This window comes from Struthio camelus, chromosome 4, assembly GCF_040807025.1.
Source record: "Struthio camelus isolate bStrCam1 chromosome 4, bStrCam1.hap1, whole genome shotgun sequence".
NCBI classification, from domain to species: Eukaryota; Metazoa; Chordata; class Aves; order Struthioniformes; family Struthionidae; genus Struthio; species Struthio camelus.
This window is the reverse complement of record NC_090945.1, coordinates 82805833-82831318: the sequence shown is the minus strand read 5'-3', so window position 1 is coordinate 82831318 and position 25486 is coordinate 82805833. Positions and strand designations below refer to the sequence as shown.

Sequence of the window (25486 nt, the reverse complement as noted above, 5' to 3'; positions counted from 1 at the left end):
TCAATTAGTTTTTACCATTAAAATACATAAATACATATTTTAAGTATTCATGTTCATAATATGTCTCTAGATTATTTCTCTAGACTCAGTTATATAATAAAAAGCTTAGAGTGTTCACAGATCTAAATCTCTCATTAGTCTAGATTCAGTCAGAGATTTCATTAAATCCTGTGAAAATTTCCCTCAGTTAGGACTGAACGGAAACCTTCTAAAGACTGAACTTTGCTGATACTAGCTATGGTATATCTTTATTGCTAAAGTGAAAAATGGCACCAAAAATTTTATTTTAAAAAATTATTTAATCAACAAATATTTGGCACAGAGTGCAAATAAAGACACTATGTTCCAAAGAGATTACAAACCAAAAAGAAACTGAATCAGATGCTTGAGAAACTAATATCGTGCTATTCTTAGAAATCGTAAATGTTTGGAAGTTGTTCTAGCTTAATTTGTGCGTTGAGTAAAAGTGAGTCATGCGTCGTAGAGAAAGGAAAAGCAGCACTTCTTTACAAAGTACATATGGGATGGAGAGGTGCACAGGATGGTGAACAGCTGAACAGCCCAAAGTCATTAGATTTGGAGAAAGAGAAAAGGGCAGTTTTGTGTGTACAAACGGCTATTTCAAGAAAAAGAGAAAAGGAAAAATAGAAAATAGTTTGTGACCAAAATGACAAGTTCGTTGAGGCTTTGCTGTGTTTGATTTGGCTGTAGAGCATTCAAGAGGCCTGAGCAGAAGCAGCATGAGAGATGCAAACCAGACCAGGAAGGAGAAATTGTTACAAAATGGGAAAACGGTTACTGCAGTAGTATTTTTGCCATAATTCACAAGGTACCTTTGCATTCACATATTTACCTTTGAGCCTAATCCTGGGCTGCGTTTTCTGCAGTCTTTTGATTTGTTTCAGTGGGCTTTGAATCATAGCATTAAAACACTTGAGGATGCTCAAGGAAGTGGAGCTTCACCTCCCCCCTCAGAACATTAATATTCTCATGAAAGCATTTCACTTTTTTCATTAATTAAAAAAAGACCATACAACAAAGATCAGTGATTAAAATAGTATCTGGGGTGTAACTTAGCCCAAACGTGTTTTACGCAATCCTAAATGACATGATTTTATTTGACAGATGATAAAGACAACTTTGACTTCTTATTATAATTAATACAGTTTCTCTCAGCTCTATAATGTCTCTCAAATGTCAGCTTACTTGGGTCACATCCAGAAGAGGCACTGCAATGCTGTCAGTAGAGCTGCCATTCTTCAGAACAGATACGAAAATGAAATCCCCGGTTTTCCCATGGCAAAAAATTGTCAGTATACTTTTAAAAATAATATTGCTGTGATTGAGTGACTTTTCCAGTATATCTTCACTCTAATGACCAAACTATTTTCTTAAACAAAAATATCTTAAAAAAATGGAAGTGTGCTTTCCAATAAAGTATGTTTCCAGACTGTAGTTTATCAGAGGATTTATTTTTTTATATTGAATGACTGACTTATTCCTGGTTTTAGGTCTCTGTGAAGTATATCTACAGTTAAGGATATGGTTAAGTGCCTTGCTGAAATAGGCAGATAAATGAATATTCTATCCCTCTTTGTACAAATGTACAAACATGTGGTCAGTTTAGGCAAATGAGTCACTTCATTAAAAGAAACGTGCTTCCTTAAAAGAATGAAATATGGTGCATATACAATATTGAGAGAACTGAGCTATATAACTGCAGTGGAGAAAATAATGGAACAAAGTATAGACTATAATAAGAAAAGAAAAGATTACTTGTAAACACATATATACAGTTTTGAAGCTTATATGTTGGAAAACAAAATCCTAAATATATTATGTTTCTTTGGTCTTCTACTCATGATTCCTAAATATCTTCACATGACCAAATAAGTGAATATGCATCTTATAAAAAGAAGCAGCTTATTAAGGAAGAAGAGAATCTGTAGAAAGGATTTAGGTAAGTTATAGTGCATTATAATCTGTTCATAGGTCAGCCACGTATAAGCAGGATATATTACCCAGACACCTTTGTAAGACCTCTGCTGAAGTACTGTGTCAACTTTGGGTACAGACTGTAAGAAAGATGAAGACTGATTGAAGAGGAAAGTGAAAATAACGATCAAAGACCTAGAAAAATATGACTGATGAGAGAAGATAGAGTGAACTGGTGTTGTTTCGTCTGAAGAAATGAAAATTGCTACCATTTTTCCTCTCGGTCCTGAGTTATATAAAAGGCTGCTTCACAGTGGCGGGAATAAAGAGGGTTCATTTTCATGGTGGACTGGAGAAATAGTTATGGAATAACATTGCAGCAAGAGAGATTCGGATTAGAATTACGGAAACAGTATTACCAGCAGATATATTTCAGCACTAAAGCATATTGCCTGAGGATGTTGCAAAATCATTATCAATGAGGTTTTTGATAATAGATTAGACAAACATTTATCAGGAATGATACACATGGGTTTGCCTTGTGGCAGGAGAATGAACCAAATGGCTTAAATCTCTTTCAATTCTTTTTTTCTTATCATTCTAGCAGCTGAATAACAAGATTTAATAAGCTTGTTTATAATGATTTAGAAATCAAAAGTACATAAAAAGACATTACCCAATTTAACTATACCATATCCCTGATGAAGAGCCCTTCTTGGATTGTTAAAGCTTATTTGCTGCTGTTTTGAAGATAGAGGAACTGAGTCAGTGACCCCATTATTTCTCCTGGCATTCTTTCTTCTTTAAACTACTGTAAAAGAATGATAATACTTGGAATAAAAAGTAAGTTAAAAATGTAGCCACCAAAACTAGTCCAGTTTATAAATAGTAGTTGGATAATAAAACAAATCAATTATACGAGGGCCTTGTTCCTTTGTGCTATTCTACCTTTATGTTATACTTAAAAAAAGGAAAAGGAATATAGGAAACATCATATGTGCTAAAAAAAATTCTGTATTTTATTAGTGGCGGTATGTACATAGACATAGAATGAACTGTGTGAATGTGTGCTGATATCGGTGATTCCTCCTGTTAGATCAAACCTTGTTATAACGCTCTCGACTCTCTAATTACCTGATTGAACCTTGATGGCCCTTCAGTAATTTAGCGGTTACAAATAGTCCAGGCGTATATATACCCATCAAAATCTACTGATTTCTGCGTGCTAGCTTTAAGGTGCAGGTTAGTTGTTCCAAGCAAATTACCTTAATGCAATTTAATGATTTCATTACTTATCAGTTTGCATGCTGTCAAATACCATACATTTATTTATTTATTTATTTGTATGAATACTCCCAGTGCACACATATTTCACTGGCTTGTAAGTATCATTACCTATTTGTGTGTATAGGAAGGTGACAATATATGAAAAACTCTGAATTTTGCGATGTAAAATACAGTGTGTCCCTAATCTTCTTAAAAAGCAATATAATATGAACAGTTATTTGAACGATTCCTAATGCAGTTCAATTGCAATAAAGGATTAAAATGCCAAAATTTTTGACACAAATAAAAGTTATTTCAGCTTCTATGCTGTAGTGTACTTACAGCTAGGAAATGTTTTCTTATAATGTAACCTGAATCTCTCTTGCTACAAATTGAATTGATTGCTTCTTATCTTATCCTTCATAGACACAGAGAACAACTGAACACAGTTCTCCTTATAACACATTTGAAAACGTAATGTCTTTTTCAGTGCCACTGTTGGCTAAAATAGAGCTCCTGATCCTGTGAATATCTTCTGATTCTATTCTAGTGGTCGTTTAAACTACTCTAAATTGGAAGTATCTGATTAGCTTTAATTCAGCGATTTGATACTGTGATAGCAGTACCGTAGTGCAAGGAATTCTTTCATCTTTTCTAATGTTAAGCAAGTCTGTATTTTCAAAAGACAGGACTCGCCTACTTGAAGAAATTACTCTGAAGTAGGGTGTGAATTTAGAGTGTGACAAAGACCGAGTTGCAACGTGGAAACTTGTATTATGCAATCAATCGGAGGTAAAGGACCATCCTGGAGGTGATTATTTTAGTGGAATTTACTGCCAAAATTGCCGCTGTTAAAAGTCATTTTCAGCAAGCTGCTCTCCTCTCCGGTGGGACATATCCCATCCTTGTATGGTTTGGAGACTGTTCCTCCTCCCACTGACAAATAGGAGTCCACTACATTTTGCGTGTGTGTCAGGAGATGTCTTGTCCATAGCCTTGGCTTCACACTCCCAAGAATACTCCAGATCTCTAGGATGAGCTGATACTCCTTTTCAGCATAATTCTGGAGAAACCTCTCTCATCTTTGAAAAATCTGAATCCAGCCAGCTCAATGCACAAATTTAGCAGAAACTTCCAGCAAAATGAAGGCTGTAACATCAGTAGAGAAGTGAAAACCTTCTGGATTAACTAGTCTACCTCTCATTTGTGAATCAAATCCGTTAGCTATTGTGGTGGAAGTTAAAAAAAAAAAAAATCCTTTTTTTCTTCTTTGATTGGCCTGATTTATTAATTCAATACTTCTTTATGCTACAGCTAACCTTTATCAGAGATTAACAAAAGACTGGTATAATCCTCTATCTTAATATTTCGTTTACTGTCAACCACTGTCCAACAAAGGTGACCAGTGAGTGTGAAACTGGACAACAAACAGTAAGATTATTTAGGAGCACTGTATGGATAGGTGAGAACTAAAGACTGGTATGAGATTTTACTATGCCCTTAATGGGGTGTTGTGTCTAACAAAAAAATTGTTCCCTGATCTATCTAGAAGTCCTCTGGTTTGATGTGTAGAAGTGAAGTGTACTCCCACCATAGAGGTGAAAGGAGGAAGCTTCATAATTGATGAGCTTCTGGTTTCTCCCTGATACTAGTGTGTTTTTTATCTATTGAGTTCCTATAACAGCCCGTGATAAAATCAGACTATGAAATTAATGGGGTGAGTTGAACTACCAACTTCTCCGGACAGGTTTGGAACTAAGCTGTTAGCTATGAAATCCTAACTAGAATAGAAAGATTTGCGATTGACCGCCTGTTATTCACAGAGTACAATTAGCTTTACTTCTTACAAAGCTCCTGCAGTGAGGAATGTAATCAGCTTGCTTACAGACTCTGTGATTTTGGAGGTTAAAGGCACAACATAACTAGGCCAACTTCCATTCTCCAGGAAAGCACAACACTTGATCCACGTTTGAAAAGCAAGGCTTCCCGCTGTTGAGAGCGGAGGAAAACAGCACTGCTAATGGCACCTGCTTATCAAAGACAGTCAGTTCGTGTTACAAGAACAACAAAATAAACAAGTCAGAAATAACAGTGACAGAATCATTGCCTCAGTATAATCTACTAATTTTTGAAAATACATGCAAGTTTTAAAGATTTGCATTAAATTAAGATATAGACAGGTAGTGCTGTATTAACTACCAACATTTTAGTTAAAAGTGTGTGTCTAAAACTGGGATCTTTGCCTATGACTACTCCTACTCCTTGGCAAAGCTGGAGAATCGAGACTATGCATCATGACGCAGGTTTGTGCCAAATGCCAAATCTGTTCCTGCCATTGTGACTGCAAGAACTGTAGAGGAAGTCAGGCGGATTTGGATTGCAAAATACTCAAGTATTAGTTCACTTATCATACCAGCAGAGGTACCCTTGTAAGGTGAGGAATGTTAGAGATATAAAGAAGAATTTAAGGAAACTGCTATTTTTTTCAAGGAAGGCGTATTTGTTCGTATATATTTATATCTACTCACTTATGTTAAGATGGATTCAGAAACAGGAGCGAAACTTGTGCATAATCTAAACAAAAAAGGGTCTTACCATTGCCACCACCATGCTTCTTAATTTAGTCTTTTAATGAACTGATTGCTAGCAATCTGAGGAGATTTTTCACTAAGTGTCCCAAATAGTCTGAAAGTTTTGTGAAAAAGTTATTTAGTTTACTGTTGGTATTTTTACTAGCCCTTCCAATGATCTGGGTAGCTTCTTCTGGGCCCACATAAAAGTGTGTATGTATATGAGATGATTTTCTTAGGTCTTTCCAGGTATGACAGACTTGACCGTGACATGCTTTCCTAGCCTAGATTTATTAGAAGGTATCATTAAAATGTTAGCCATGTTAAAATCTCTCCCAGTGTGCGACTGTCTGGCTCTTTTGTATGGTAATTAAATATTTTAGATCTTATAATACACAGTTTCCTTAATTTTGTATTTTTCTTTGACATATCACTTCACACTTAACTCTAAATAATAAACTACTTAACTCATACATATCAATAAGAAAGCCTGTTAGAAGTGAGATATTGCTTGCTTAGTACCAACAAGTACTTTGGAGAACATCAAATCCCCTGACAGATGAGTGTTGCCACAAGCATTTATTTTGTTCAGGCTTTAACTAAAATAGCTTCAGTTGCATTTTGCTATTTAGGGATATTGAAGTAGAAGGTTATAGCAAAATGATTTATAGATAGTAATTGCATTTCCCAGCTTACCTATTTCCATAAATGAAATCACAGAATCAATCTGTATTCGATCTTGAGCACAACAATGTCAGTATTTGTATATTCATCAGTTTAACTAGAAAGTAGTTTTCCTTTGTTCCTCCCCAAAATACGTAGAACTTTCATAACACATGCTAGTGTTGATTTTTTTTTTTCCCATAGTGAGATACACAGAAATGGGTTTCTATTTTTGGAGTATTTTGAATGTTAATTGAAAGAAGCCTCTGAATTTTAGATGGTGATGAGGGGCACCTAGCAAAGATAAATGTTCTTATTCTATACTTTGGCTTCTTAATCAACATCCTGCAACAGAAGAAGCATAATAAATACTGAATCTCGCCTTGTATGTGGAATTTGAATCTTAATTAAATCAGCTTTAGTGATGGAGGTAACACACTCAGCCATATCTGCTCTTTGACCACTTGGATTAGACAAGATGATGTTGGACGGTAGGAATAAGAACCGTCGTATTTTGACCATTCACTCTAGAATAAATGTTCACAGTGTCACTGCATTCTAGTGTGAGATAAGCAACTTCTTAGTCCATTCTCTGACAGTGAAATGATGAGCAGATAAATTAGGAGATTTAGGTAAAGACCAATGCGGGACAAGAAGATTGTAGGACAGCTCATGAAATTGAATATGTAATTTCGCACTTTGCTAAATCTAAGCAAGTTTCCAGTTCTGTGCTATACATAGCTGACTGTATGTTACTCGAAATGATAAACTTAGTTACTGGAAATAAAATGTTTCTTATGACGACTAAGGGCAAAGGAATGAGTGATGATGCGAGTGCTATTTCCTAAGAAGTTGCTTAAAATCTATATTATTCTCCAAAGTGCTCCTTGCTAATGTCACTAAATGTTGCTAATAAGAGCGCTTTCCTGAATCTCTTTCCCTCTTATTTCTTCAGTACTCTCTTTTTGCTGTCTAAGTGGTCACTTCATTGACTTTCTAAGCTGTCCATACTTCAAAATCCCAGGCAGGCCAACAGACCAGTCTGAGAACTATTGTTTCCTATGTTTGGTGTCACATATGACACTTTAGACATTTCAGCACTTTAAACATCTTTTAGTTATCCAATCTTATTGGTATCTGTTACTGTGGTATGCTAGCCAAAACAAAAACTGTACTTAAAAAAAAAAAAGGCTAATATTATTTGCATGGTAATTACTATGGTAATTGCTTCACAGTGCCTCTTAAATCAATGTTTCTGGCTCAGCTCTGTGATAGCAGAAGTAGAGTTATTAATATACTACGATAAAAAATCTTTTTTTATTTTGTATTTTTTTAACTAATGACTGTTTTCCCATTTGTGGGAAAATAAGAAATATGTTCGTTGTTACCCTTTAGTTCAGCAGACGCTGTTGAGGGTCCATTGTATAGGCTGGAAAATCAATGATGTTTGCAGAAATATAGGGGAATGCTTAATGGAGTCAGCTCCACCGTAGATGTCTTGCGTGGCACTGCAGATCTGCACAGCAGCAGCAAATCCAGTGTATTTGGACATGAGAATAACTGATGACACATGTCATTCGTCGGTCTGAAATGCCTGCTGTGCATCCCCCACACGATTAATCTACATATATGCTCGAAGTGCAGCACCTGCAGAACGCCCTGGATTTGCTGCTGCTGCCTTGGTTGCCCGTTCGGCACATACGCAGTCATTTTGACGCATCCAGATGAAACGCGCTCACTGCCTGTACGCTGAATGGCAAACGTGTCCCTGTTTCCATTTGGGATTTCCTGGCTGGAAATACTAGAGCCTTAGGTAACTCCTGATTCAAGATGTGTAGAGCAATGGCGGTCTGATGGTTTGGCCTCAGTTTGATTTCTCTGCCCATAATATTAATGGCAGTTAATATATGCCTGCGGCATCTGGGAAGAGTCTTCTAAGCCATTCCCTGAATGCGAGCCTGCCCACATTCGTTAGTTCAGGTCAAAACTCCTAGTTGATTTTAGTAGGCATTTGGCAAAATGTGGAATTTGGAAACATAATCTTACATGAACAACTCTAAATGTTATATAAAAGTTTCCTATTTTAGGCATTTCTAAGACACTTCATACCAACGCTCTGTTGTCTGTAATACTTTTTTCCATACAGTTATTCATAGTTGCCACGATTTAAAAAAGCTACTAGGAAGATACTATCATACGTTTTCTACATGATTTTTTTCCTTAAGTGCTCACAGGACTCACTGCAATTTGTACATAGATTTTAATTAATTATTAGGCATACGTAACTGTCAATCAATAATTTAGATACTTCTGGCTCACAATTTTTGGAACGTAGCTTGATTTATGAAGAGCGAACAAATATACCATTCCATCTGTTTGCCAAAGCCACCTGGCACGGAATCATTTAAGGCATAATTATGTGGTTGGCAAGAGTTTCAAAAAAGGTGATTTCTAGAGTTTCAGTCCCCATAGATGCCTTTGTAGTGAAGGAAACCTGACTAATGCATCAAGGAGCGCTTCTTATTTTCACAGCTCTGAATAACTTATGTTCACCTTGCAAAAAAGCGCCTAATATCCATTGATAAATATATGAATCAAGAGAGAGGCATGAAATAATCTTGAGAGCATAATCACACGAATGGAGCTGAAGAAGGCCTGGCGTTATAAGCAGTTGAAAGGAGTCATGTAACAGTTGCATCATTGTATTTTTAATCTCTGTAGGAAGGGTCTTGGGACAGTTTGTGAAACGATTTTTCCTACTCAATAGCAGCGCGAATATTTTTCTGCACTCTGGTTTTGCAAGACTGCTACATCTGCAAATGTATTTTCCTGTCCTTTCAGTGGTTAAATTTCTTCCTTAATCCTCCAGAAGCACAGACTACAGGCAGAAAGAACTCAGCAAATTATTTTCGAAGCAGAAAGAAACTTTCTCTTTTTAAGTCCTGAAGGGGGGAAGCAAACTCATACGATGTTAGCTATAGATTAGATAAAACATCTGAAGTAGCAGCAAAATGATACCGAATTAAAAAGGGGGAGATGGTTGCGTATATTCTCTGAGTGTAGAATTAGCATACAACAGTTGCACGAAGAATGCACAAATGTTCGATATTGTAAAGCAGCTGCTGAAGCAAGGATAATTTAGTGCTGTAAGCAAGGCGGTGTTCAAAAATGACAGGGAGAGATGTTAGCAGGTAGTTAGCAAAAAGTTTAGTCCTTTTTTACCATAGTCGGTGGGAATGTGGATAACAGGATATGGAACTGGTCTCAAAGTCTTACAGGTTGCTGTTGATCACAGCACCAGCTCTGTAGTTGTTCTGCATGTTACAGAAGGTGACAGGTTTGTAACTGAAAATACAAAGGAATGCTATTATTTCAAAAGGCTTTATTTATGCATAAGAAATACCTGCTCTGAAAAGTTAGTTTTGTTCGGGGTTGCTTCCTTGTGGTCAAACATTGTCATGCCACGTTGTATGGTTTGCAGTTTTAATTCTTTGCATGGTTAAAGTCATTCAATTATGATTCAGTTTAATTAAATGGCTTTTAAGATTTAATTTTAGTGAAGGGAAAAAAACGATCAACCGTTAAAATTATGATTGAATGTTTTTTTGTTTTTTTTAATTGTGGCAGATATCGGGGAAGAGCCTTTGAGATAAGTTTAGTAATAAAAAATCCTTCTGGTAGTCTGTAAAAATGTGTTATCTATAATGAAAAAAAAGGGTTGTTGATACTGTTAATTAGTAAGAAGTGATGAATTAGTTTGAAACCTGACACGTAACTTACCCCAGTATTCAGGGGAATCAGAATATATTAGGCTGTCATTCTGAAGAAATAGCCCCCGTTCTTAAATTTGTAAAAAGATATGGCTTTTCAGCTAAAAATCATGGTTTCACTTTGGTCTACTGTGAGGAGAAATCTAGGGAAAAATATTATTTGATATAGTAAGGCAGAGAAAAAAATTATATTTCTGAAAATTTGTATTTCCTATATGAAATTGTGTATATTATTTCTCTTGAAGAATAGGCAGAAATTTCCCACCCAGTATGATGTGCTCAAGTGACTGCTCAAAGCCATTCACTAAAAGTCACTTCAGGAGCTGCCAGCAGTAGGTGTATGCCTCTCTGTAAGTACTGGTGGAAAAAAAAGATACCCTTAGTGACTTGATATCTTCTTTGCGCAGTGAGCAGAGACCAGTTTTCTATAAGTCTCTCTGTACATTTTTCTTTCTTATCTTACATCCATTATTGGGGTAGTCAAGTGCCTTTTTTTGTTTATCGTCTGTACAGTTCCTTGTGCTCTTATTCTTTGAACTCTGTCTTGACAGTGGATGTTATGAATACGAGTGTTGTCTGACCTTGCATCCATGAAGAATAGACTACCAGATCTGCAGTGAGTGTGGATAGTAATGGATTCATTTTATGCTGGAAGAGTGAGCTGCTCACATTATTATATACAAATCATTTGAATAAGCTGTTTTCTAAATATTTTAATAAGGGAAAATTATTAAGACACACTGGAAATGGGTTCCTGTTTTTAAATTTAAGACACGAGAAGTCACCCTGTGCCTTTTTACTGTGTCATTCTGCTGAACGACTTAATAACAGCAGATTAAAGTTAACATTAAAGAGCCAGCTGTGAGGTCCATCTAAACTAGTATTTAATCTTTGCCAAAAGCCACCATCAAAGATACAGCAGGGCAAGGCCTTAAGATGCTCACTAGGCAATTGCAGAACAACCTAGGGCACAACTCCACCACATATGCTTGCTTTGTTTATTAAAATGCATGCAAGAGTGTGTGTTGTATTATAAGATTTGTTTAGAAACATCCTGGGCGTTTCCTTGGAGTTAAGAGTCATCCTTTTGCGTTGACTGGTCCACGAATAGGCAGTGAGAAGGACCGTGTCCACCCCAGGTTGCGTGTTGTCCCAGCTGCTGGTCTTGCACAAGCTGGGAAGGCCTTCCCCATAAAGTGCAGAAGTTATTTGGGCACTTGAGACATTATCATTCAAGAAGAGAAGACGTTCTCCAAAAACTTCCATTTCTCTTGGGAAGCAGATGCTGAGAAACAAATGAGTATCTTTTCCTGAATATTAGACTAACAGTAGGCTGCATTTGGTGTTGTGTGACCCACAAAGGCTATTGTGGCTTCCTAAAAAAAGCCCATTTTCCTTTGCCTTTTGTCAAGAATACTCTAGCTGGCCTCTGTTTTGGAAACGACCATGTTATGGCATCTCAAGGAGAGGGAGGACAGATTTTGTCAGACTGAGCCAGGCCTAATGTGCCTCCCTGTTACTGGACCGCAGACTTGTGGTCCAAGCTTTACCCTTCCACCGTCCCGCCCACATCACCTACTGCTTTCCCACCTCCTCTGGAGAGTGTTTGCCTTATTTCTAAGCCTTCTGGCTTAAACACTGTACACATGCATATACATATATATTTTTTAATCTGAAAGATTTTATTTGTTTGTGTATGTGCACTGTTAAGTCAACGTTCCCATTTCTGTACATTTTTGTTCCCTTTTTTTTAATGCCTGCTGATTTCTTTTGCATCAGTAGGGTCTTGTAATGTCCCGACTATTTCGGGTGCTGAAGTGTATATGGGCCCCTGTTCCAGATCCTCCCCTTGCAGGTGTGTGCTAGCAGATTGCAAAAAGATTACTATAAAACAGCTTATTCTCTGCATAACAGAACAGGAGACAACGAAGGAGTACACGAGACGGTTTAATGAGGAAATAGGATGTAACAATAACGCGATGGGAAACAGCGTGAAAATGATGCTCAGATACGCACAGTGTGGGGGTTCAAAGAGCGGGGAGGAGGGTGCTTGTTTTCAGACCAATTGCCAGCATATTGCCATTCACTTTTATGATGTTTTTTTTCATGATAGCCCTATGTGGACTGGCCGCTAGAGGGGGAATGGATACACGTTTTGCTCTTGTGCTGCAGCTGTAGGTCCAGTTTCTTCATATCTCTTATTACATATGAACTTTTTCATATCTTTCATCCTTTTACTTTCCAGTAGCTTAACATTGTCTAGGAGTTATATCCTTTCCTAACTTTCGCTTTAAGAGACCTGGGGACGGTTTTCTAGCTGATGGAGTAGTAGTGATTTATAGCAGGCTATTTAGTTTAAGTGCTTATTCACTTCCATACACATTTTAAACGTTATTTCATTTTTCTTTTTCTCCCCCCCCCTTTTTTTTTTTGCTTTCACATACCAAGCAGAGTTTTTCAGTGAACTATCCAGAACGGTAATTGTTCCGTTAGTGCCTATAATTTACACCTCAAAGGTATGGATGAACAATTTTCCTTCTACTTGTTTTTTTTTTTTTTTTTCTCCTTAGGATTTGACAGCTTTGAATTTCATCCATCAAAGTTTATGTAATCTTCAGCCTTTGGAAGTCCCTTTGCACATCCGCCTGATTTTCATTACTTTCTGCAACATAAATAATCTGTCATTGGAAAAACGTGGCCACACGTTTCCTGATCGTCGCTAGGATGATTCAGCAAGACCGGCCTTGGGAGCAGACAGACTGCTCTCGATTTTTTTGCTGTAAAAGGGCCACTGTGCTTTCGGTCACATAGCTGGTTTTCCACAATCACAGAGCGTATCTTTTTTGTCTTACTATCTGAATCTCTTTTAGTGGCGTTTTGTCAGAAGCCCAAATATAAAATTGTCTTTTTTTTTAATTAGACCACTTTGATAAGATTTTCCAGCTTTTGCATTATGGTAGTCCCTAAATTATGATTTTTTCAGTCTGTCGGGCATTCCTCAGACCCCACATTAAGCAATATAACAATCCAATCACGTGTAGAGAGTTTCCAGTCAAACACTGGGTGTTAGCCAAAATGCTTTGAGTCCATGAGGCCTGCAGCAGGTAACAGTAGTCCAAAGTTCAGGAATTTAGGTCAATTTATCCTTATTATACCACGTCACAGACCTTAGTTAGTCTTGATACTACCTTAGCAGCCACTGAGATAAGATTTACTAGTTAGTTATTTGTCATTCTCCGTGAGTCTGTCTGTTATAATCATCCCTAACCAACTCTAAACAGGGGGAACTTCAGCATGCTTTAGTTATCCATCTTTTGGTGCAACAGCTACTTTTACTACAAATCTGCATGTTTTACCAGCTGCACCTCTTTGTTTTTGCACCTTTTAAAATTGCTCAATGCGCACCGCTTAAGCCTTGCTTAAGCCTCGCTCGCTTAAGCGATTTGTTGTTTTAAATGCACTGGTTTGCTTTAAACATCCTCACTTTTATACCCCATTTGTTAGTATCTCTACTACTTGGAAACAATGGGCTTGAGGTGGATTTTAGTGTTTATCTCAGGTTTGATTTTTCAGGACTCACTCATCAAAAACCTCATTAAGAGTTGTCATTAACAGCCATAGCTTGAGTCCTTTGTTGCTAATGAAAAATGACAGATTTGGGCTATGTTATTCTACATAAGAGGAAAACATAACCGGAGAGAAAAAACAGAGTTTTCAACTCCATTTTTTAGAAAGATATAGAATATAACTCACTGTATGAAGAGGAACTGAGGTGGAAGATCTTCCTTCCACCAACAAGAAGGATGTAAGACCTAACAGTTGCTGTAATCAGGGAAGTACATGTACAGGAGGAATACAGTAAGGGTTCACTAGAGGCTGGAAGTGCCGCCCTTCACAAAAACACCCATTGGCAGCGCATTTAACATAAAACAAAAAGCACAAACTGCAGGGATGCAGTGCTATGTGTGTGTAGCAGATAGAAGTAAAATAGTTTAGATTTAAAAAATATACCCCCAAATCCCACCATGACAAGGCAGAGACGGAGAGAGGAATAGGCTCGGGGTTTGTCTTTGCTGGACTTCGTGGATCGCTCTTTTCCCCATTGCAAACACACGATTCTATAAACTCATTTTGTGGGCCTCCTACTTTGCAGATCATCTCCTTTTTTTGCTCCGTCCTGTGTAATTCACCTGTTTGCAGTTGATGCTCAGGGCCCTCTACCTTTTACAAGCTCGAGCATTGTCATAACCAGTGTATTTTGTATTGTGGGTTTCCCCCCCCTTGCAGAAGGTGTTTCGGATGCATTTCTTCTACTTATTTATCGTCTGCATTATTTCTTGGTGTTTCAGGCCATACGATACGCGCTCACTTTGTTAAAACTGCAGCAATTACATAGCAAATTAATTGCATCCAGTTTGTGGGGAGGTATTTGAACTGCCAATAGGATCGGCCGCTGTGCGGTTGGTAAAGGTACTTGTAGCTCTCTGCTAAGGGTTGCGAGGATGGAAGCAGCTGCAGATTAAAAAAAATACAGAATGTCCAATACAGAGTGACATTTACATGAAATTAAGGTAAACATTTGACATCCAGTGTCCTCTTTAGCGCAGGGATAGAAACCCTTTTAGCAGCTGCCACAAATTTCTGTTTGCTGTTGGAAAATTGCTTTGGGAAATAATCAGGATCAGAGAAGTACGTTTTCCATCAAGATAAACTTTTGGAGTGAGCCAAGTTTAAAAATGGAGGGGAAACATCCCTAGGTGGTTTATCTCATTATTATTAACATCCTGTAACCTTTACTAGTCTCTCTTAGCAAGACAAACCGTCGGTAGGAGCACCAAACTACGGAGCCAGCGTCGGGTTTACTCTGGGGAGCTCGCTTTAGCTCTAGTCTTGCAAACAGGGTCGAGAGCGGAAGCGCTTCAAAGTGCTGGCAGTTGTTAAAAGAATAAAAACCGCTGGAATTCAATAGCTGCGGGCTGGGTTGGCAGTTGAGTTTTGCATTTGTGGGGTGGGGAGAGGGGGTTCCCTGCTTTTGGTTCACTCTGCCTGCAAAGTTCTGGGAATGCAAAATGGGAGAATGGGTAAGAAGGAATAAAAAGCTAGAGGGAAAATCTGCATTTTATATGTTTATATATTCAGAGTCCTGAATCAAACTCCAGTTTGAGTCCCCGGCTATTAGGAAGCTGTTTGTTTATACCTTTTAGTAACCACTAGAGTAGAGAAGCGTCCTGCTTCACTGAGGTTTATTATAGGTAGGCTGCATCCCCTTAATTAGCTAAGCCCTTTTAATCAGTTTGGTATATCCATACATACTTTTTATCTCAGATTTGGCTGAAAATACCATTTTAAGTCCTCTCCTACTACTCTATCCTACTGTAATTTCCTACTAGGAGAAAGGCACATATCTTTCCAAAGGCTAGAGCAAAGTTTGTAATCGATGAAGGACCATGCTTAGTTTCTAGTGATATCAGCCAGGTAAATCTACTGCATTAAAAATGGTAATTCAGTGATCAAGGAGATTTTTATATACATACAAGTTACCTTTGAAATCTTGGGTTTAGTTTTTGTTAGCTCAGAAATGGAACCATATTGGTCATACTTCCATATTGTCCACGTGAAAAGACATCTCTGTGGGCAGTAGTTACTGTGTCTGGGGAGGAGGTGAAAAAATGGGAGAAGAGAGATGGTTTGAAATAAAAGTGCCTTAGCAGACTAGCACGTGCCATTTGCCAAGCAAATTATCTGCCAATTATCTCTAATTTCTGCAAGGCATGTACATATTTGAATTTTCGGGAAGAGAACTGAAAGAAAAGGTGCATGCTAGTGTCTGATTTTTATTTTAAACTAGATTTCTTCTCTTGCAATGCAAATATGGGTGCGTCGAACTCAGAATTCATTTCTGAATGTCTAGCCCGGGCGAGTGAGGCCAGTAATTGGTTTAAAGGCTGAATAATTGTTTCTGAATGCCAACCAGTGACGTTTTCTTTCCCATAAAAACAATTGCCTGGTTCACACAGAAATACCGATTTCATTGCAAATATGCTCGCTTTAAAGCAGACATACTGCAATAAAATTACCGGGCGCTGCAGCATTCATCTAGGATCTGCACAGCCACCCACCCAATTACAGGCTGTGTCTTGGCAGCGCAAGCTAGATTGTTGCTTGGTTTCCATAATATTTTTGTAGCCTTGCTTTCTTCTGGATAACTTCGGAGGTATGCTGCACCTACTCCTTTACTTTCACCATGTTTCTCTGCTGTAAACAAAAAAAAAAAAAAAAGTGGCTGATCAGTTGAGATGGGAAGTCTTTTCCATGAGTCTGTATGTTCTATTTTTATATAGAATATGCCCTGAATAGTTGTTTCTAATAGCTTAATAACTCAGTTTATGTCAGTAATTATATGAAAGGTTAATCTTTAAATCACCAGCATTTCCTAAATTCCCAATCAACTTCATGCTTGGAAAGGAACCCATGTAAACGCTCAATTTGTTCATATTAGACTGGGCCTGAGCAGGTCAAGGAAAAGTCTCACCTTGATGTGTAATAATAAATTGGGTGCAGATACCCCGTGTATGCTTGTCATCGTAGCTGTGGATACCGAAGCTGAGTCTGAGGGTGGGTATGGTGAGCGTGGGAATCTGCTGATCTCAGGATCACCCCTCTCTCTCCATGAAGGTTTCTTAAAGGATGGGAAAGTGAGATATTTGGGGTATAAAAGTCTGTCTTTGAGAAGACACAGAGAGAAGGAGATGCTGGGTATCCTTCTTAAATCTCCGTTGTTGTTCTTGCTACAGTTTCAACATGGGAGGTGAAGACACCAAAATCTCATCTCCCTCGCGTGCGTAGGACCCACCTCTGCTCCTCTCCTAGTCTTGCCTTTCCTTTCATCACGTGCCCTCACGCTTTCCAGTAGTCTTTCTCCTTCAATAAGCCTGTTTTGTGGTGTTGCCCTCCTTTCCAGAAGCTGTTTCATCTCCACTTACACAGTGTTTAAGGCTGCTTTCTCCACCCACATCAGCCTTGGGTTTTGCATCTCTGCTAGTCCCTTAGATGTAACCATCTTTAAAAAAGGAAAGGCGAGGGAAACTAGCAACAACCTGGTTTAGTCATCGTTACTCCAGTCTTCTCTCTCTTTTGTCTCCTTCTCTTTGTTTCCTTTATTATTAGTATTATTTTTAAAGCACTAGCAATAAGCTTCCTGGTTAAATATTCCTTCTCCTTTGCCGTTCTGAATACCATTGGAGATGCTGGGGGAAGGGGGAGGGTTATTCAGCATGTCCTTTTGCTGTTAGTGCAGAAGAAGACATAAAAAGAAGCAGATTTTAGTCCATCAGAAAAGCAAATGACGGGCTTTTTATCAGCGCCAGAGAAAGTGATCAAATATAGGCATTTCAAATGTCCCTCAATGCTCTAGCCGTAAAAATATATAGCGTGTATTAAATCATATAAACATCTCCTTAGGTATCCTTAGTGATTTTCTCTCAGACACATAGGCAAGGAGATAAGGAACTAGGTGTGGGATTGCATCTTTAGACTCTTACAGAGTATCTGGATGTTGCTGTACACGTGCAATAGCAGATCATCCCCTTGATCTAGACCCCTGCAGCACTCAAACACAGGGGCAAAGGATGGAATTTGTACCTTTAACACAGCATTTCTTTGTATTTTATGCATTCAGGCCAGAAACGGAATGTGGTACATTAGCACTGAGCTGTGATTTCGTATCACTTTTTTTTTTTTTTTCTCATGTAGTACAGAAAGAAAGGAGAAAAGACAGAAAGGAAAATAAATCATCCCTTATACACATTCAAAGCATACACAGCTACAGTTCCTCCATCACTGTGAGTGTGTATTGATGTCAGTAGCAAGGGATTGCATATTCGAGATCCATAGCCCTGATAGTGTTAACCGTCCTGAAAAAAAGGTAGTTCCTTTGCTTGCCTTTCACCCTTTCTTGTATATTACAAAACACTGAAGAAGTAATGCTATTAGCATAATTATAGAAAGGAGATTACTTCTTTTAAGTGGAACATTAAGAGAGGAATATTTAAAATATTTGCACTCTTGATATTCCCCAGGCATCTCCTGAACAAGAAACTGTCACAACTAACCCAAAGCATCTTTTTTTTTCCTTTGCTTCCCCCCCCCCCTTTTTTTTTTTTTTTCCCTTTTTTGCATCCATATCATAAGCTAGGATAAGGAGATCAAAATAGAAAGAATGACTTATCTCTGGACAGCGGGTGAACATGAAATCTGAAAGGAAGAGAGGGTGAAAATTTATTCCTGCAACTGCTATACATACATTGCAAATATAGTAATGTTCAAATATACCAATGCAAGCAGCCTGGAGCAGGATGAAATAACTGAATTTGTAGTAGCTGGATTGAAACGAAATACTTGCTCCTTTATTTCTTTATTATCCATTTATTTTTCCTGCAAACTTTCAGGCCACCTGTGGGCAGCCTGTAGAGGACCTCTGTGCCACGTAAGAGTGAAAAGGCTTCAGCGACACCCAGGGACCCCTCTCTTTCCAGCACTAGCTAGTTACAGGTATCCTCTGGAGATCTTTAGGAGGGTGTCTCTGGAAGATATTATCCTTATCTGTGTTTTTAGAAAAGATTTCTGCATCGTTTTCTGAAGTTTAAGAAGTGCTCTCCTCTGTAGGGAGGATCCATCCATCATCCTGCTAGGGGAGGCAAGTCACTGGTGGCCGTTACCTCTCTGCAGGAGAAATGGTAACAGGCAATGCCAAAACTAGCCCCTCGCTTACAAAAGCACTGCACCTTTAAAGAAAAGAAATGTTGTGTGCAGTTTACTTAAGCTGTCGATGCAAGATGCATGAAGCACAGAGGAGAATAAATTGCCGAGGTGGAATTGCTCAAGTCTCACAAACGTTGCTCGAGATTGCTCACACCGGTAAACAGCATGAATAATTCCCGAGGTGTGCAATCACTAGTGTGTTTAAAATACAACCCACAAATATGCTGAAAATACAAAGAAGTGCAACCACGGGATGTTTTGTTTGTGTGCGTCGGTCTCGCGTCACATTTGCAGGGACAAAAACGTGACTATGCTAGTACGGTTCCTTATAGCAACAGGGGGTCACCATAGAAGTAAAAATAATTTGTTTCTTTTCTTTTTCTTTTTTTTTTTTTTTAAAACCATGTATAGACAGCATTTTAGCAATCTCAGCTGCTTTTGGAAGCATCCTGGCAACTAGATGTATTCAGGCTTTCTGATTGCAGTGCTGCATGTGGATATAGTTCAAAGATAGCCACATTTTTTGATCTTTCACAGTTAAAATCCTGACTGGCTTCGGAAAAGGTTTTAATCAAATACATGATTTGGCCCTCAGTTAGCATGGCATAAGATATTTTCCCTTAAAATAGGATCAGGCACCCAAACGGGCAAGGGGCTCCTTTCCTGCTGTACCAAAAACTATTAAATTCACATAGGGCCACTCAATCTCCCCAAGCAATTGGAGTTTTAGGATGGATCAGGCCCTTGGGAGTTTGAGGCATAGAGACAGAGATGTATGTTTGCCTACATATATAAGAGCCTAGCTTTACCAGCAACAGCTTGTTTCAAAGCTGTGGGTGAGCTGTAAGTGGCTTTAATAAAAGATCAGTTTACTTTTATTACATTTCCTATGAAAAAAAAATCCTTACCCAGTCCATATTCTCATTGCTTTCACTAATAACATTATAGTCTCCTTAGATAAAAAATGTTGGTTAGAAGGCTGTCTGAGGTTTAATATTGAACAGGATGAAATGTCCCAAATAGAGGAAAATAAGTTTTGACTCCTTAAAAAATAGTCTCAGTTAGAAAAAAATATAAAATTCACTCTTCCTGGTTAAAATTAATGGCTGAAAAGCTGCTATGCATGAAAAAAAAATGGCTTGATCTGTGCCTACTCTCTGTTTTATTTGTCTTTTAGAGTAGGTGGCACTCTGATGCTCTAAAAACTAACGAAGCTATACTAAATTAAATTGTGTGTTAAATTTCTGATTTTCTTCCTCTATTGATGGTAACCTAAGGAGAGAGAAATATGTGCAAAGTATAGAGATATTACCCAATTCTTTACTGGTAACATTTTATTAGAATGTAATGCTATATAAAGAAATTTCTGAGCTGCTCTTGCTGATGTTATAAAACGGTATTTCATTTTCATCAGTACGAGAGGAGTTGCTCACAAGATCCATCAGCAGGTTGTTCACATACTGGAATGAAAAATCCAAAATGCAAGGAAAGGAAGCCTTTATTTAAGGGCAGTCAAATAAAACAGCTGTGTGATTCTACATTATTAAACCACTGCTTATATGCATAAATTCCATATCAGTAATTAGTAGAGAGGGTTCGTGTACTTGCATCCTCTGCAGATGTTTTAGCGAGTCGTATGTTAGTGAAGTCTGCTGCTGCAGGGGACGGGCATGAGAAAGGCTTTTCTAGCAGTTTACTGTAGTAACCAGAAGTATGCTCTAATCGCTCTCTCGCAGCGTTACAGCCGAGGTTTCACCCCGGCAACACAGCAAGGTTTCACCCCGAAAACTGTTTCGCTTCTCCTCTTTTTCCATCTCAGATCTCCCGTGCACATAGCTGTGGTTTCTCTGCTCTCAGCATCTTTCAGAGCAAGCACAGAGGTGGGAAATGCTAGCAAAGAGCCCTTCAGTTTAGGTTTTTTATCCTTTGTTGTAGTTTTTTTAAAGAAAAGGATGGCTAGCACTTTCTCGGCAGTGTTTCGGTTATGTGTGGGGTTTTTTTTTTTGTTATTTTTTTTCACTGACACTTTGCAATACCATCGGTTTTGATACAAAATAGTTTTAGGGGCCGTACTGCAGTTTTTTATGGGTCTTAAAGCAACTTACAAGTGAGCTGTCTTTAAAAGAAGTCCTCAGAAATACTGTCCTAGGGACACGGTCAGAACTTCAGCTTTTCTGAGGTGAGCTGGCTCCTTGTTGTAATGACATCCAAGTACATGTAGCACATTAACAAAAATATAATTCCAGTGTCATGCTTTATATCTCCAGTAACATGATGTAAGTGAATGTGTAATAATTACAAAGTGAAGCCATCTGGTTAATTTGAATCTCCCTATTTTGTGTGGCTCCTTTGCTCCTAGGCTTTTGCCTTTCAACACTCAGCATGAAGAGAAAAGAGGTTAAACTGTTGCATTTTGTATACAGGGAACAATTCAGGTAACATACACCAGTCTGTAAAAACTGTAAATGCTATTTTGTTTTATTTTAAACGTTTCTCTTAGTTTACAAAAGATCAATAATCGGTACCTTTTTTTACACTCTCAGATTCCTGAATACTGACAGGTCTTCAAAGGGAGTAGTATCATATGAAACCTTAAGATTGACCGTCCTGAAGGTTTTAAGACACGATAAAGCTAAAACGTCAAGTCTTTGAGACCGAGCCTCTTACAATTTCAGCCAAGGAGTGCCTCGGAAATCACCAGCACGGCACGGCAGCCCCCCGCGCCACGGGCTGGCTGCACGCCGTTATTTGGTCGCACGCGGCTTAAATCCCCCTCCCACCCCCCGGGGAAAATCACACCTCGCATTCCCTGGCTGGCTGCTGGTGGCAGGAACAAGACCCGTACTCGTTGATGATCACCAGGGCGCCTTCGATGTGGTTGGGTTTGTAGTCAACGTAATATTCCTGGGCTGACATGGCAGCCATTTGGTGCATGGTCTGTTTTTGCTTCTGCTTTCGGCGCTGTGTCACAAAGCACTGTCTTAGCTGCCGTAGGCTGGCTGGAAAGCACTTCCAGGAGACGTACAGCACTAAAACCACGATGAGGAAGGAGAAAATGAGCGCCATGGTCCCCGTCACCACCTTGTGGATCTGCACGGCGTTCTCGGCGTTGTCACCGGGCACGGTGACGGGGACGGCGTCCGTCGTCCGGTCGCCCTCGGCGGCCGGCCCGTCGTAGCCCGCCGTGGCCGAGCTGAGCCCGAACGCTTGCTCGCTGTCGTTGGTCACGGGCGCCAAGGCGTCGGCGCTCGTGGGGTCTGCCGCGTCTTCGCACAGGTGGAAGGCGTACACCGCGTCCAGCACGTCCTCGCCCTGGGCGTACTCGGGGGTGGCACAGAGCAGGTTGCCATCGTAGCGACCCTTGAAGTCGCTCAGCCACGAGGCCAGGGCGCACACGTTGCGGCTGCAGTCCCAGGCGTTGGCGGCCAGGCTGATGCTGGTGAGGGACTTCCAGGAGGCGAGGATGCGCGAGTCGACGTAGGTGAGGCGGTTGGAGTCCAGCTGCAGGGACTTGAGGTGGGGCACGCTCTCGAAAACGTGAGGCTCCATGTATTCGATCTCGTTGCCCGACAGATCCATCTTTTCCAGTTTCCATATCCAGTCCAAAGTGTTTACCACGATGGTGACCTTATTCCTCCGTAAGCAGAGGGAGTGCAGCGAGAGGAGCCTGGGAAAATGGGCTAAATTCACCTTCACCAGATCGTTGTGCTCGAGGTGGAGCTCGGTGAGTTTGAACAAGCCCGCAAAAGAGTTTCGAGCCAGGCTCTTTAACTGATTGTATCCTATATCTAGAAACTTCAGGCTGCGGCAGTCCTGGAAAATTCTCACGGGCACAAACTTGATGGCGTTGGACCGCATGTGCAACGTGGTGAGCTTCCGCAGCCCGTGGAAGAGGTCCGGCTCCAGAGCCTGCAGGTTGTTGTACGATAAATCCACACTGCGCAAGTTGGGCATGGGGCGGAAGGTGGTGTTGGGCAGCTGGGTGATTTTGTTGGAGCTCAGGGTGAGCTCCTTCACCCGCCGCAATTTTTGAAAGGCATTCCCCTCCACCGAGCAGATGTGATTGTGATCCAGATAGAGCCACGTGAGCTGCATTAACCCCGCGAACTGTCCGTCATGCAGCTCTGAAAGGCTGTTGTACCGCAGAGACAAGCCCATCATGCCCGACAGGTTGCGAGGCATCTCTGTGAGATTCAGTGATTCACAGTACAAAAGCCTGCCCTCGCACCGACAGAGCTGCGGACACCCACTATTCACGGCTGGCAGCATTTTAGAAACGATACCCAGCGTACACAAAATCAACCCCGGGGGCTTCCTCAGCAGCCAGTTTAAACAGAGACCAATGAGAAGGAAATCCATTAGCAATAATATTTCCAAATGTGCTCGAGAATGTCCATTGAATCGTTTCGCATTCTACATCATATTTTATTTAAATGGGGGGGGGGGAGAGAGGAAGGGGAAAAAAAAAAAAAAAGAAAGGCAAACAAACGTAACAGACACAGAGCCAAATATTTCACTTTACAGCATGCAGGAGCTGCGCAGCGTTAAAGTTCACAGACATTCAAAGGTAAAACGATAGTGATTTTGTTCATGTTAAATGCTGCAGCAAAGGAGAGGAAAAAAAAAAAAAAAAGATCTTTCTTCATGAAAGAATTTAATTAAAAAGTGTCTTACCCACCCTTTTCCAGAGAGTGACAACCTCCATTCAGTTGCTTCCTTTGTGTTTGGACTAATTATATGCGGAGCTAAAAAAGACCCCTCTGTGCTACAAATGCAGTCCCTTTCAGTGGTGTGCAAGGCTGGCACGCTCACAATGTCTTACTTTGCTTCTGCTCAGAGAGCTAGAGGGTTGTCCAGCTAGCTTTTTAGCTGACTTCTAGGACCTGCAAGTTTCAGAACTATGTGCATGAGCTCGATCTTCTCCTTCTCCCTCTGTCCTTTTTCTCTGCGGTTACCACTGTGCCGCGAAAAAAACTCCAAACTCTTCCCTAACGACTCCGCCGGCTTTGGCAATCTGCTCAAGGTCCATCGTTTGCGACGACCACTGACCGGCACAACCTTTTACTCCATAGAGAGAGATTGCCCTTCATTCACTGACCGGCTAAGGGTAGCTTTATTTCCCATTCTTTGTTCGCTTTGCTCGTTAGGTGATGCTTAGAGCCGAGAGAGAGAGAGACAGCGAGATATCCCTTCCCTTCAGCTGAGCAGTGTGTTGCGAGAGCATGCAGAGGCACCTAGTGTTCACTGAGTGTCGTAAGCTGCTCAGGATTGTACGCCTGCACTGCGCGGCGCAGGCATGGGCAGACGGAAAAGGGGTGGGCGCAAAACCAGCAGCGGGAGCGAGCCGGCCAAGTAATATATATGCCCTTTGATGAAACGGCGAATACTTTGCAGCCTCTCTCGCCGGTGCTCCGGCGCGCGCATCCGCGACGGCGGCGGTGGCGAGGCGGTCCGGAATAGGGAGCCGTAGAATTAGGGCTCGTCTATTTAAAGTCTGAATTCGTAAGGCGTTAGATGGCAGAGAGGGAGATACTTGGTTTCGTGTTTTGGGGATGGATATGTAGAAGCAGTATCCTTGGATTGTTTTTTTTTTTTTTTTCTTTTCGCTCTAATTTTGATGACGAGATTTGCCTTTTGGAGTCTTTTTTTTTTTGGGGGGGGGGGCGGTGTGCGGGGATGTGGTTTTATTCTGACATTGTCTAAGCACCGTTTGAAATTCTGTGCGGTCTTTCTCATAGAAATGCAGGCAGAGCTCTGCAAATAGGAACGTCCGGTGTCATATAAGCTTTAATTACATTTGGTCTTTTTCCATCCTGCATATTTTGTGTGTGTTCAGCACATGCTTTTCCTTTTTTCTCCTTTTTCCCTCTCTCTCTTTCTTTTTTTTTTCTTTTTTTTTTTTTTTTTTTTGCAGTGCACGCTACGGCACCCCAAGCTGTTCTTCTTGCAGCGTAAAGAATACTGTGCTCTTGGAATAAGCTCAACATATAGGGTGCTCTGACTGCGTTGGTGGCATGACAAGAGGGGGTTTAGAACCCAGTTAGTTAATAAGTTTTGCAGATCGTGCTGTTCTTTGTTCCACGTACCAAAAAAAATCCTCGCCTAACAATTTCCAGTCCTCATTAGCTATGGGAAATGCATCGACAATGAGCTATCTCTGTAATTTTTACTGACTGAGAGATATATACAATACTTCTGTCAGGAAAACGCTGGCCATCTTTTCCTGTTAGGAAAAGGACTCTAAAACCTGTGTGCTGGTGAACATGATCAGAGCTGGCAACTCGGGATTCTGCACGAATTCGATATGACGAAGTTTGACATGGAAATACAAGTATTGCAGAAGATGGTGCTAATTTTCTCTTTGAGTCAACATTGTTTGCAAAGTGCTGGAGGCAGGGCAAACATGTTACAGTCGCCTTCTTTTTTGACAGCAATATTAATTTAAAAAAAAAAAAAACCTTACTTTTGAGGTATTTGGTACAGGGTTACAGAATGGTAGAGCTCTGCGTTGTATTTGAGCGT

General features: G+C 40.0%; 2 protein-coding genes across 8 annotated transcripts in view; one reads left to right on the top strand and one right to left on the bottom strand.

The window, feature by feature from the left end:
• CTNNA2 (catenin alpha 2) overlaps nucleotides 1-25486 on the top strand; it is a 475578-nt gene that overhangs the window by 290891 nt on the left and 159201 nt on the right. The gene's annotated exons all lie outside the window — the stretch shown is intronic.
• Nucleotides 12023-23985, bottom strand: LRRTM1 (leucine rich repeat transmembrane neuronal 1). 2 transcript variants are annotated; one of them, XR_693608.2, is made up of 3 exons: nucleotides 23643-23985; nucleotides 16737-17489; nucleotides 12023-16459 (listed from the first exon to the last, which is right to left on the bottom strand). XR_693608.2 is itself a non-coding variant. In XM_009671359.2 (2 exons), the coding sequence occupies exons 1-2, from the start codon at nucleotides 23667-23669 to the stop codon at nucleotides 21758-21760; spliced, it is 1647 nt and encodes a 548-aa protein (XP_009669654.2). In that variant the 5' UTR covers nucleotides 23670-23985; the 3' UTR covers nucleotides 21422-21757. The 2 variants fall into 2 exon arrangements, 1 of the variants encoding a protein (XP_009669654.2); XM_009671359.2 differs by lacking the exons at nucleotides 12023-16459; nucleotides 16737-17489 and adding an exon at nucleotides 21422-23377.